At 51.6% G+C, this 13,234-nt stretch overlaps 5 protein-coding genes across 5 annotated transcripts; 3 read left to right on the forward strand and 2 right to left on the reverse strand.

The window, feature by feature from the left end:
• Positions 1 to 955: 955 nt before the first annotated feature.
• TRIVIDRAFT_188312 (uncharacterized protein) lies at positions 956 to 2,153 on the forward strand (the record flags this gene model as incomplete). Its single annotated transcript, XM_014106192.1, has 6 exons — positions 956 to 1,035; positions 1,096 to 1,136; positions 1,230 to 1,305; positions 1,384 to 1,527; positions 1,583 to 1,791; positions 1,870 to 2,153. The coding sequence occupies 6 exons, from the start codon at positions 956 to 958 to the stop codon at positions 2,151 to 2,153; spliced, it is 834 nt and encodes a 277-aa protein (XP_013961667.1).
• A 72-nt stretch (positions 2,154 to 2,225) lies between these two features.
• TRIVIDRAFT_73339 (uncharacterized protein) lies at positions 2,226 to 3,458 on the reverse strand (the record flags this gene model as incomplete). The annotated part of the gene is made up of 2 exons (XM_014106193.1): positions 2,226 to 2,989; positions 3,197 to 3,458. The coding sequence occupies 2 exons, from the start codon at positions 3,456 to 3,458 to the stop codon at positions 2,241 to 2,243; spliced, it is 1,011 nt and encodes a 336-aa protein (XP_013961668.1).
• A 430-nt stretch (positions 3,459 to 3,888) lies between these two features.
• On the forward strand, positions 3,889 to 5,369 carry TRIVIDRAFT_86008 (uncharacterized protein; the record flags this gene model as incomplete). The annotated part of the gene is made up of 4 exons (XM_014106194.1): positions 3,889 to 4,419; positions 4,472 to 4,678; positions 4,750 to 4,902; positions 4,955 to 5,369. 4 exons carry the CDS (start codon positions 4,042 to 4,044, stop codon positions 5,189 to 5,191), a joined length of 975 nt encoding a protein of 324 aa, XP_013961669.1.
• Positions 5,370 to 8,268: 2,899 nt separating this feature from the next.
• On the forward strand, positions 8,269 to 12,071 carry TRIVIDRAFT_79607 (uncharacterized protein; the record flags this gene model as incomplete). The annotated part of the gene is made up of 4 exons (XM_014106195.1): positions 8,269 to 8,475; positions 10,710 to 10,805; positions 10,882 to 11,375; positions 11,431 to 12,071. 2 exons carry the CDS (start codon positions 10,885 to 10,887, stop codon positions 11,447 to 11,449), a joined length of 510 nt encoding a protein of 169 aa, XP_013961670.1.
• A 151-nt stretch (positions 12,072 to 12,222) lies between these two features.
• On the reverse strand, positions 12,223 to 12,744 carry TRIVIDRAFT_130490 (uncharacterized protein; the record flags this gene model as incomplete). The annotated part of the gene is made up of 1 exon (XM_014106196.1): positions 12,223 to 12,744. A coding segment is annotated over one exon (522 nt), but the record flags the coding sequence as incomplete, so codon positions are not given.
• Between the last annotated feature and the right edge of the window lie 490 nt (positions 12,745 to 13,234).

A 13,234-nucleotide genomic window follows, 5' to 3' on the forward strand; every position in this document is an offset into this window, starting at 1 on the left:
TTTGACACGGATGCCAATCCTCCATCTATGCTATCGCCATGGTAGAGTAACATGAGCTTCGAATTCCCAAGTAAGCAATCATATCTAGCATTCGTTATATCATCCGGTTACATCACCTCAGCTCTCGCCCTTGAAAATGCTCGCCAATTGCCAAATTTGACAGCACATTAAAGCTTTGGTCCCCAATCTGAATACCAGTGGGGCTGGGCAACAATGACGTAACCTTGAACGTTCAGATTCAGCCATGTGCAACAAGCAATTGGAAACGTCAGTCAGAATCAGGTGCGCTGCATTTGATGGCGCAGCCGCTTTTTCAGCCTCCAAGCCTTTATTTCCATAATGGGCATTCATGGATCCCTTCAAGGAGTTAATAGCTCGTATTGGCTAGTGGACGAGTAACTCAGGAGGCAATTCAGTTTGAGGGGATGACACCAAGCTTTCTGTCTTTCTTTCGTAAAGAAGACAGAGTTCTCGAAATGAAACTAACCTGAGACATTGGCCGTGCCACTGGTGAGATTCTTTTAGGTTTGTTCTTTGAATTGAGTATACGAAGTGCACAAGTTGGACCAGGAACTGTCCTAGTAGGTCAGCCACATAGATTGCAACAGACATCTGCCCCCTTCTGTGACCCCAGTTGCGACTTTGCCAGCACGAAGAAACAAAGAAACAAAGAAACAAAGAAACCAAATACTCTACAGACGATAAAGGGGTTTAATCTAGTATGCTATGGTGACACGAAATGGATTGCTTATTTGGGCTTACCCGCGGCTCTGTTCGAAATCTGCCGGCCATACAGGGTAGGCCGTCTGACGTGTCAGCGTCGCGGGACACTACAGCCAACAAAGAGAAAATCCTCTCCTCGTTTCTTCTGAGTACGATGGCCACAAACAAAGGCTTCACCTCAGATTAATATCAACTGAATCCCCAAGAAATCCCATTCATTGCCAACGCAACCATGGAACAAGATCAACAACTCCGGGGGGTGCCTAATTTTAGGGACGTTGGCAAAACCGTCAACCAGTTTCTCGGCGAGAGGTCAGCACCCGCAGCCCTCACCCAGAAGCCTCTCTCATCAATCCATTGACAATCGAGCAGACGCGTCCGCGAGGGCCTCTTCTACCGATCAGGAAGGCTAGGTGCGAGCACAAAGAAACCAGACTACCCCCCCCCCCCCCTTTGAAAGCATAAATATCCTCCAGCCACTTACCCGTCCATACATCGTTCTTCAGACGATGCCACGACTGCAGACAGAGACCTCATCAGGGACGAGCTTGAGATTAAAACGATTGTTGATCTACGCACAAAGTAGGTTTGTTCTATGCCACGAACGGAATGCGATTTTTTTCTTTTTCATTATGTTCAACTGCTAAAACTCCAAACTAGAACCGAAGTTCTCAAGCAAATCCGAAAACACCGGCGCTCTGGCCAAGCAAGCGAGATTCCAGGTGTACAATATCATGGCATCAAAATCAACGGCAAATCCTTTGAGAGACATTTAATAAGCCTTCTGTCATGGTGGGACTTTTTGTAAGTTCTCATAGCCTTGTTGAGACTTCATATCGTATTAATGCCGCGGCTGAAGCAAGGTCATCTACTTCTTTATCCTGGGATACCGCATAGACGCAGTCAGGGTCCTCAGCCGCCAGGTCATGCTGCCCCGTGGTCTCGTCCGTCTTGGCCTGGATACGCTTGATTACTGTGGTTTGGAGATACACCAAGCCCTCTCGTTGTACACTGCCCCTCAGACCCTGCCCTCCATCATTCATTGTACCCAGGGTAAGGATCGTACAGGTAAGATGAGCGCTTCTTCTCCCCCCTCCCCCCTCCCCGCCCATTCACACGACTGAATATCTGACCATCGAGTTGAAGGGCTTATATGTGCTCTGGTATTGATGATACTGGGTATCCCCAGAGCGGCCATTGAGCACGACTACTTTCTCACTGACGCCAAGCTCATGTCCAGTCGACCTCAGATGCTCAAAGAGATCCATGAGATAGGCTTGACCGATGACTGGGCCGGTACCGCAAAGGACATGATCTCTTCGATCGAAAGCTACATCGAGGACAAGTATGGAGGTTTGGACAGCTATCTCGACTCCATTGGCTTTGACCAGCAGCAGCGAGCTAGAGTCCGGGAGACATTGCTCATCTAAGTAGATAGTAATAGCGCTTTGATTGAGGTGGGTCTACACATTGGGAGGAGAAAGCAAGCGATCATCTTTGCGCAAATGTCAAATGGTCTATTTCTTTCTAAAGCGGCCCTGAAGCCAGCAGCGGTACATCTTAATCTTCTCAGCTCTATTAACGAGCAGCCTCCGGTCAACGCCGAGTTTCTCAATCGTAAATCGTGGTACGTCGGGCTCTTCGGTGTTTTCCCCGGCGTCCGGTCCAGACCAGATGCCTGCGAGTTCATCTTGGTCAAAAAAGTACACACGAGTGCCGTCTCCGCGGATGTAAAAATTTTCTTCCAGGTATCGCCCCTTTCGAAAGCGGACTTGAGCAAGATCTCCTCTTCCATAGTCTCGGAAGCAGACCAAGCCTCCAGGCTTCAAAAGTCTATAAACGTTCCGTACTGCCTGTGCCCATTCTCGGGGAGACAATGCAGAAAATACGAAAATCATAATGGCCAAGTCTACAGTGCCCTCTTCGAGGTCGGGTGGGAGGGTCTCTCCAGAGACGTCCCAGACATCAGCCTGGATGTGCTTGGGGTCATAGGATTCGCTATTGCGCATAACTTCTACGGCTTGCTTGGAAAAGTCGCAGGCATGGATCTTCAGGAGTGGGTTCTTATTGTTGGCCAGGACTGGGAAAGCGGTGTTACCGGCGCCTGCGCCAATCTCGAGGATGAGTTGTGGCCCAGCGTCCTCTTTGATCACGTCAGCCAAGATGGGAAACTCTTGCTGAAGCCACTTGCGGTCCTTGAAGAAATTTGCCGTGTTGTTTTTGTAGAACTTGTTCCACCACATGGCCGGGTTGGAATTAAACCTGTCTTTGATGCACATGTTAGCGACATGGTACGCAAATAGATGAATGTTACAAGAATGCGATGAGATATTTGGTATATCAGATGGGAGCGAAAGAAGTGAAGGTAAGTTTTCATCAGACAATTCAGATGAACTATGCATTTGGATTGTGTATCATCACAATACCGAGCTGAGGAACGGAAAGAAGAAAAAAAAGGGCAAAACAAACTTACTCTTGTCAAAATCAGACACGGGAGACTGACGCTGCTTCTCCAGCTGGCCCTCAGCATACAGCTTGTAGGCATCGTCAGTCTCAACATGGTCCCAGGCATTGAACTCGAAGACATCGTCTCCAGCCTCCAAGTAGCGGCTACCGAACTGGAAGGGGTCGCTTCGCTTCAGATTCTTGGCCGGATCATGCGATCGGTGGGAAGGTGTATCGGTCTGAGCCTCAGCAACCTCAACAGCCTCAGCCGCCGCCTTGAGGGTGGCCATCTCCTCCAGCCCGGAGGCAGTGGCAGTGGCAGCTGCACTGCCCGCTTCCAGGTCGATCATCGCCGCAGGTCCGACAACGCATAGAGGTCTTCAGAAGGAGACTCGCGATTGCCTTTTCCGCCGCCAGCGGTGAAACTCCCCCTGCAAAGCGATGTTTCTTAAGACAAGAAAAGAGAGAATAGACTAGAGAGAAGGAAAAAAGAGAGAAGGAAAAAAAAATTAAAAAATTACAGAGTACTAAAATAACTTGCAAGATGGATAAGGTGGGGTTAGACAATTTGTGAGATGATTGGCTGGTCTTGTCGGTGTCGGAATTTCCCGTTTTCCGATGGAGCTTGTCTGAGTAGGTGGGGAGTTGTGGAAAAGTGGAGCACAGCTTAACAGCAGTGCGATAGCATCATGGCGAACATCTGTTAATAACTTGGGTGGTCGTTCAGTTCAGCTCCTCGATTCGAGACGTAGAGGCTCCATCACCAGCTGTCGCCGCCCCTATTGGCCCATTTACGCAGCTTGTTTAGGCATCATCAAAGCCATAGCCGTCAAGTGTCTTCATATCTCGTTAATACCTACATTCACATTCACAATGCCGTCGCTACTGCTTCGACCACATGCCAGTCTCTCCCACGCCGAAGCCTTACAGGTCGCCCAGCAAGCTCCCGAAATCCTACGCAAAAACCCTGCATCATACTCTGCATCGCCGCTCTTTTCATTATTCTCTCCACCCGAGAGCTCGAACACATGGACAATATACGAGAATCTCCTGCTGGCCTGTCTACGAACTGGTGATAATACAACGGCACGTCAATGCCTCGAGAGACTGGTCGTCCGGTTCGGGGGTAGCGATGAGCGCATTGAAGCCCTCAAGGGCCTAGTGAAGGAAGCCGAAGCAACAAACGATGGCGAGCTTGAAAAGGTGCTGAAGGAATACGAGGAAATCTTGGCCAAGGACAACACCAACGTGGTAAGCATTACAAAGGCTCAGCAAAGCAAAAGTTGAGACTGACCATGAACAGCCAATTGCGAAGAGAAGAATTGCCCTGCTACGTGCGATGGGTAAAACAGCCGAGTCGATTGAAGCCCTGGTACAGTTCCTGGATTTTTCATCCACCGATGCCGAAGCTTGGATGGAGCTGGCAGATCTGTATCTGTCTCAAGGTCTATACGCGCAAGCCATCTATGCCCAGGAGGAGGCGCTCACTATAGCGCCAAATGCATGGAATGTGAGATACCTTTTGGGGAGAAGTATGCCATCTTAGATAGCGATCACTGATATTTTCTTTTTTCATTATAGCTCCATGCCCGCTTGGGCGAAGTCCTTTTGATGGCTGCAGAGTCTGGGAGTGAGGGTAACCCTCAAAACTATCTTGCAGAGAGCTTAAAGCGCTTTTGCCGAAGCATTGAACTCTCCGATGATTATTTGCGAGGCTACTACGGACTGAAGCGAGTAAGAGGCCCTCAAGCCGTCTCCAAAGCAAGGTTACTGACACTTGCAACAGGTCACCGACAAGCTCCTCGCTGCAAACTCCAAAGGGAAGAAGCCATCAGAGTCTGATGAGTTCACCCTGCCGGAAACATCGACAATTGAAAAGCTCAATCAGGCTGCGACGAAGAAGCTGGGCGACATTGTGCGGAAATATGATGCAAAGGACCCTCTTTGGCAGGGATATGACGCCGGAGAGGTGGCTGCTGCCCGTACCTATCTTTCAGAGTCGTCACAAAAGGTTTTGCGGTGAAGACATTAAGTGTATTGGTTGTCAGGCAGGTAAAGCGTTTAAAACAGGTTGATGGACGCCTTGCAGACGGAACGGTGGGATGAGAATACCCGACACGTGGAGCCATTCAACGCTGTTGGAATAATGGACATGATGGATGATTTGTGGCAACAAATGAAATACATACATAATAATGTGCAAGCTAGGTGAATCAGGGCCACGGGTCGTACCAACGCAAGCAGCATTGAATCATGTGAATACTTGGGTACTAACCACCTCATACAGATGCTCTGTCTATACTAATGTACTCGGTACAACTCAGGGAGATATGAGCAGATCAAGATATCAAGCCTTTTGATGCTCGTCGCACAGCATTACGCATCGCACATTACACATTACGCATGACGCATACCAAGCAATCCCGTGTCGGCCTGCGAGTGGCTCGGGCTCGGCTGTGACGCTGTCGCCTCATCTGATTTCGGGAGCTGGGAAACCTCATACGGAAGCATGCATGCATGTAGGCATGTATGGGACATGCCGGCAAAAAAGAAACAAGAGGGGAAAAGAAAACGGACAGCGCACATGTCAAGGGTATGTAGCAGCCTCACCGGAGGCTAAAGAAGCTCCATGCTGGGCTGCAGATGGTTTACGAATCCCCAAGGGCACGTACTGTACATGTGAGTGGGTAACAAGAGCGGTTGGGTTCAAATCAGAGCACAACGAGTGAGGCTGTGAGCGGACCCCTCGACTGGGAGCTGATCTTCTCTGTCACCACGATGCCCATCCCATCCATGGATTTTTCTTTTTCCCAGGCTGCCTCTTTGCTGCCTGTCAGGTTCATGCACCCGTGCAGCGCTGTCCAAGGCAATGAGTCAATGGAGCAGGTTGGGCGCCAATGCAGGTTAGTTTTGGGCTCCGCAGTGAAGAAAAAAAAAATTGGGAATCCCTGTGGCTCCGGATCGAGACCATGGGGCAGAAACCCACATCTAGAGAGAGCAAGGTTGTTGCACGGAATCAAAGGGAATGGGGCTGTGGATATGAGCTGAGGGTTGATGGCGATGTTGATGTAGATGCATGCAGTGACGTCGCTTGGAGAATGCTGGTCGTCCTTGGGTTTGGTCTGCTGATGGTTCTGTGACATAGAGTATAATGGTAAATTTATCTTGTACAATTGCATACATTTCCCGCAAGCTGCATGATAAGTGATGCAAAGTATTTAGTAGCAAATATACCAAACTTCATGGAGAAGGCCTGTACGGCTTTCTTTCACCCTGAATTCTCTCACTGCTATCCCACAACTTGTCGGTACATTTAGGACGAGAATATGCGCGCCTGGCCTGTTCTGTTGTCACATATCGTATCATCTCAGGCACGGTTCACCACCGCCAGGAACACGTATCATGTTACATTGCTCAGAGCAGGATTAATCGATAGGTGATATGGCCCCCGATGCTGTGGTTGGTTGCCCGTGTATTTCGATATGGAGAGGCACGCATACATACCTATACAACAACTCCAATGCAGCAGAACACCCACCAATCAGCTCGATAGACTTGGGCTTGGAGCTGGCTGACCGCATCACGGGCGTTCTGTCTGTTGTGACATACATAGTTAGTAGGTATGGAGAAGCAACACACTGCATGTAGGTAGGAAGGAATCTGCAACAAGAGGGGAAAAGCAGCTGAGAAGTGAGTAATGTGCAGTAGAAGCGACCTGCATTCACCTGTCGGTGAGAGCGTTACTGTTGCTGTTATGACCAAGGCATGATATGAGACAGAGAGGGAGAGAGCGTGAGCATCGTCAGCTTGGTACTTGCTAGGTATAATTGCACAACTCATCGGCAACCGCGGGTAACTTGGTATTAAGTATCCAATATGTAGGTAGCAAGGTAATAGACAAGCTGCGTGACTGGACAAGTCTGTCCATGTCAACTTGATCTCTGTGCGACTCGACTCGAAGAAAAAGAAACAAGTCATACGCAAGAGTCAGTCCGCCAGCTCATAGGCGCACAGCAGACCAGTTACACGACGCATCCTCACTTGTCACATCACACACGGCAAAGAGAGAATAAATAATGGTAATAATGGTAATAATGATAATAATATTAGCAAAATAAAATAAGCAGTCGCCTCTGCACCGCCCTGCTTTGGGCATTTATTTAGTTGCCTTGTGGTGGATGATTTGCTGTAATTCAATCTGCGCTTCCCGATATGGGTGCCCGAGTCTGAGTACTGGTTACCTGAATTGTACAGCGAGGTACTTTTCCGCACAGCCCGCTGTTTACCGGATGTGAGGTGCCAGGAAGGTATATGCTTGGTAGGTATCGGGTGGTTTCCGAGTTGGGCAAAACAATTCGCAACCCTAGCACCACTATTTGCCGGGGGTTGGGATTCAGCAAGAATCCTGTTAAGAGAAGAAAAATCCGACTTAACTAAATAGCAACTGAATCAGCAAAATGATTAAAAGGAAGACAAAGACCGAGGCAGAAATGAAAAAAGTCACGCAGGACGAAGCGGCGGTCTCACCAGCATTTATGCCAGCCTTTCCCCATTTGATCCGTGCAGTTGAGCTTAGCACTAGCAATACATATTACAGTTCACCTTGTTTTTCTCTCCCCCTCGTCTATCCATACATATGCCGCGATTGGCCACCAGGGTTCAAGCAAGCTCCGATCTGCCAGAAACAGCAAAAACAAAACAAAACAAAATAAAAATGAAGGCGTCGGATTGACTGATCCCGCGCCGTCACTGTGCTGTGGTGCGTTGTTCGTCCTGCAAGAGTCTCTCCACCTCCCTGTTGTGCTGTTAGCAGAATTGCGGCTGGCAGCGCCACACCTTGTTGCTGTACCTGGCCGTAACATCGCTGCTACCTGGCCGTGCATCAACACTGCCCCATTCCCCAATGTTCCGTTGATGCCTTCACCCGTACCCTCCCCGTACTCGCATGGGTGGCACAGCCGCTTTGGCCTTGCGCATTAGCACCTGTCGATATCTGCACCTGGCCTGCACCTGCACCTGCAAGCAAGCAAAAGGCACACACAATCACACTCGTCTTGTCCTCACCTCACCTTGTTTTTTTTTTCCTCAGCTCTTCTTACAAAGATCTTAGCATCTCCTCACCGCCGATCGCCCGCAGTTCCCGTCGAGGCTGGCGGTTGGTTTCTTAGCCTGCCATTCGGCGTCGCTCGACTCCCTCTACTTTGTTTTGGCAACCTTCATAAGGCCTCGGAAAACCCCCTCCCGCCAAACTGAGCGCCTTATCCCGCCCGTCTTCGTTTCTCTCTCCGGCAGTTTGAGACACTCGAGGGAGCACCAGAATATCTCTGCCATCAATCTTGTATCGCCCTGCTACACCCAGCTTGTCCTTTGGCTGGTTGCCCGGGCACTTGTACACACCATCCCTCGCAACCAAGAGTACTTTGCGCTGTCGCATTAGTGACTGTTGCTAGTCATTCCGCGACCAACCAGCCCTTGATTCGCTTGAGCTCTCTCTCATCTCTCTCATCTCTCTCGCGCCTCTCTCATTCTCCTTCTCTTTCTCCCTTCTCTCTCTCTTATTCCCTTCCTTCTTCCGCTGCCGCCTCTTTTTACAGACCTGCAGGTGCTTGCAACAACTGGCTCTACTACCTACCATTGCACTTCCCGGCTGCTGACTGACTGAATCGGCTTGGGCTCGTTGCTTGTTTTTTTTTTCCCACCCGTTGCCGCCCGCCCTAAAGGCAACCCAACCTTCCGTCCCCCACCATCCCTCCCCAGGTATTCTAGACACAAACGCTCGTCCCATCGTCGGGCGGTCTTGTGCAGCCCGTGGTGAGTAGAAGAGGGCAATACTGCCACAAGCTCGCCTGTTATGTGGTTAGTACTGTGCCCGATGTTTGCTTTGCCACGCTTGCAACCAACCTTGTTGACTCTCATCGTCCGACAGCGCCTCTAGATACGATCGACGACCGCAGCCTCGGGCCTCCTCATACGAGAGGACCGCCGGTGGCTACGACAGACACCAGTACTCGAGCGACGAAGAGTCGCAGGATTACTCCGACGACGGCTATTACGACGACGACGTTCAACCCTCGGATTCTGCCTCCACAAACCACGAGTACGGCAGGCCACAGCTACGCACCCGCCACACGGAACAGCCCGCCGCGAGGCGCCAACGCCCAGCGGCTAGACAGGACGCCGCCTACCATCAGCAGGTGCAGTCTTATGCACCCGCCGCACCGCCCAGCGTGGATCCCTCCGATGAATACGGCCACTACGGCCACTACGGCCATGGCCAGCATCAGCAACACCCGGCTGGTCGCAACAGCTACTACGGCCGTGGCCATCCTTCTTATCCCCCTCAGCAGCAGCAGAACCATGTAGGCCCCTACATGGGCTACAATGGCGGCAACCAAATGACGCCCTACGGCAACTACGGCGCCAATCCCTTCTCGCCCAACGGCTCCAACGCCGGCAGCTACTATGGAGGCGACCAGAGGCACATGTATGACATGATGCCATATGGCGCTCCGCCTCCAGGTCCCTACTACAATGGACCGCATGCGGCCCACTACAACTTGCCGCCTCACATGCAGCAATACCATTTGCCGCAGCCTCCGCAGCCTCCGCCAACTGAAGCTCCCGCCCCCGCTACGCCTCCGGCCCCGAAAGAGCCCACTCCGGCTCCGCCCCCGCCGCCCGATCCTGAAAAAGAGCGTCTGCAAAAGGAGCTTGCTGACTTCAAGGCCGCGCAGGAGGCGGCCAAGGAAGCCGCAAAGCAGCGAGAGCTAGAGGAGAAAATCCGCAAGGATGCCGAGGAAGCCCTAGCCAGGAAGATGGAGGAAATGAGATTACAGCAAGAAGAGGCCAAGAAGGAGATTGAACGTGCCCGAATTGAAGCTGACCGCTTGGCCCGTGAGAGAATTGAGGCCGAGAAGAAGGCCGAAGAGGATAGAAGGCGCCAGCATGCCGAGGCCATGGCCCGAGCAGAGGAAACTGCGAGACTTAAATTTCAAGCAGAGATTAAGGCTGCCGAAGAGCGGAGGAGGAGAGAGGATGAAGACCGCGCTCGAGCCGAGGAAGCAGCTCGCCTTCGTCTAGAGGCAGCCATCAGGGCAGAAAGCGCTGCCAAGGCGGCTGCTGAGAAGAAGGCCGCCGACGAAGCTGCCAGGATTGAAGAGGCAACTCGCCTCCGAGTCGAAGCTGCCATGAAGGCCGAAGCCGAAGCCAAAGCGGCCGCCGCAAAGAAGGCTGCTGAAGAAGCTGCCCGGATCGAAGAGGCAGCCAGAGCCCGTGTCGAGGCGGCTCTCAAGGCCGAAGCCGATGCCAAAGCCGCAGCGGCAAAGAAGGAGGCTGAGGAGGCCGAGAGGCTCAGATTGATCCACGAAGAAGCGAAACTCAAGGCCGAGGCCGAACACCGGGCCCGGCTCGAAGCAGAGAAGGCGGCTGCGCAAAAAGCTGCTGAAGCTGTCGCCGCCGCAAAGGCCGAGGCTGAAGAACTGAAGAAGAGGATCCAGGACGAGACCAGGGCCACCATTGAGGAAGCGACTAGAAAGGCAGAGGAAGCTGCCAAAAAGGCAGAGTTGGCTCCCATCAAGTTCAAAGATGCCGTGGGCCGAAAATTTAGCTTCCCTTTTCACTTGTGCAACACCTGGCAGGTACGTCGACAGCTTTCCTGATACTATATCGTTCCTATACCTGTTTAGGCGTCACGAGCTAACATCATTTTAATAGGGAATGGAGGAGTTGATTAAGCAGGCCTTCCTACAGGTTGATGTCCTAGGTCCTCACGTCCAAGAGGGCCACTATGACTTGATCGGCCCTAATGGCGATATCATCCTCCCCTCTGTCTGGGAGAAGGTAGTTGAGCCGGACTGGGCCATTACCATGACCATGTGGCCGCTCGACAAAGCACCACCGGTAGGCGGTCCAAAGCTTCCCCCCGGGATGCCGCCGATGCCGAATAAGGACCATCTGCCCCCAGGAATGCCACCGCTCAACCGACCAAGACCCGGCGGCATTGGCATTCCTCCGCCGCCTCCTGGTTGGCTCCCAGGCGGTGGACTTGGGGGTATTCCCCCTCCGCCTCGGGGACCGCCAGGTGTGCCTCCCGGCATCAAGATTGTCAACGCTGCACCACCCAAGAAGAAGAGCAGTTCAAGCAGCAGCAGCAGCAAGCAAAACACCACCATGCTCAACTTCCTCTCTGGGAAGCCTGTGAAAAAGAAGTAAGTTGCCGTCCGATACAAGGAGACTTATGAATGTCGCTAATACAAGGTCCAGGTCATCAAGCAAAAAATAATTTCACTTCCATACGTTGTTGCATGACTTTTTTTTGTGTTTAATTAAAAAGATATGCTTTGATTACATTCGCGCCCTATATCCGAGCGACTTGATATTTTTCTCTTCCTGTGTTCTTTTTTCTTTCTTTCTTTCTTTCTTTCTTTCTTTTGTTTCGCCATCTGATTCCCATGTTTATGATCCTTTTGAGCGAAAGATTCCCCTCCTGTTTCGCTGTCCGTGGTGGTTTGGGGCTCACCGTTTCAATGGTGGTTCGGCTTATTCACATCCGGTTGCATTTTGTACTGGAGTATGCGGCAAGGGTCTGTACGAAGGGGGAGAGTAAGATGCGTCGAGTCCCAGGCATGATGAGCCCTACTTTCGTCTCATTCATAGCTGGCGGCTCGACATGAGAAACGGGGATGTATGGCGTATATGGACGATGACATTTGGATACTAGGGAGCAATTGGTGAGGGTTAGACAAGGGGGGGTGGCTACGTCTGATGAGGATATGATGTATTTACGTGTTTTGCGAATTTTTTTTTTTTTTGCTGCAACGGAAAGCTGTTGAGCTACGCAAGCGGGGATGGTTAGTTGTCGCAAGTCTAGAGCATCTATCTACCAATATAACCGTCTAACATCTATTCGCCTTCCTTTCCATTTCCCAGTGAAACTCTTTATCTGTACTCTTTTTATATCTCGTGTCATCATTCATGGGGAGCCCCATTGAGGCCCGTCAGCCAAATATGTTATGTATGCTAAAGGCGCTGCTGAACCCCCAACTTGTAGTGCACTCGCTTCTCAAAGGCTTCAATCATGAGGGCGGCGATCTTGTCGGACACAGCAGCGCTAACCGCGGCATAGAGCGGGTTGACAAATTGGAACTTGATTGTGAGCCGGACCTCGGTTGAGGGCGCCGCAGCAGATTGGCGAGCAACAGGCGTCAAGTACCAGAGCGTCTCGAGCGTCTTGAAGACGGATGAAGCGTCTTGGACGGGGCCCCCTCCAGCAGAGGCAGAGCCGCCGCTGCGAGCCTCGACTGAGACGCCGGGAACACAGCGCAAGCGGCTTGTGAAGACCTCGTCAAAGCCGCCCCAGCCCACGTGCAAGTCGGCGAGGGTGGGCCAGCGGCGGCCGGAGTCGTCTGGCGAGGACCATTTGGTGACTTGGGAGTGCGAGCAGTAGGGCACAAAGGCCGAGTAGGAGTCAATGTCTGCGATGAGCTCGTAGAGGGGCTCGTGGCGGTAGGGGAGGGTTCGGGTGGCGACGAGGCTTTGGGGCGATGTTCCGGGGAGGGAGATGAAGGCGCGGCGAGAGAGATGAGAGGATGAAGTAGAGCTGGGGGAGATTCTGGAGGGGCGGAGGACGGGGAGGAGCCGTTGAGATGCTGTTCGGGCGGCCATGATGTTGGTTGTGTGTGTGATTTCGTGATGCGACTGTGATTTGCGATTTGAGATATTGGTGGTTTGCGCTGTTTGAAGACTTGGTTTTGTAGAGTAGGATAGGAACGATTAGGAATTAGTTAGAGGCTAATGCCATGGTTATCGATGCTAGTTGACGATGTTGCGCAAGCCAAAAAAAAAAGAGAAAACGAGAGATACAAAAGAGAGAGAATGGGGGTGAGCTTCAAGCTTGTGATGGTCAAAAGGGTTCTCTTTGCGAAATCTTGCGCCAATAATTGCAGAGGACGTCACACCAGGTAAGTACCTTGGTACCTGTAGGAGGTGGACAAAATAAGCGGGTCTCGATATTGGCTGCTACCTTAGTACTACCGTAGGTACTTAGATGAGCAGAGGGGAATTGGTC

This window comes from Trichoderma virens (assembly GCF_000170995.1).
Source record: "Trichoderma virens Gv29-8 chromosome Unknown TRIVIscaffold_1, whole genome shotgun sequence".
NCBI classification, from domain to species: domain Eukaryota; kingdom Fungi; phylum Ascomycota; class Sordariomycetes; order Hypocreales; family Hypocreaceae; genus Trichoderma; species Trichoderma virens.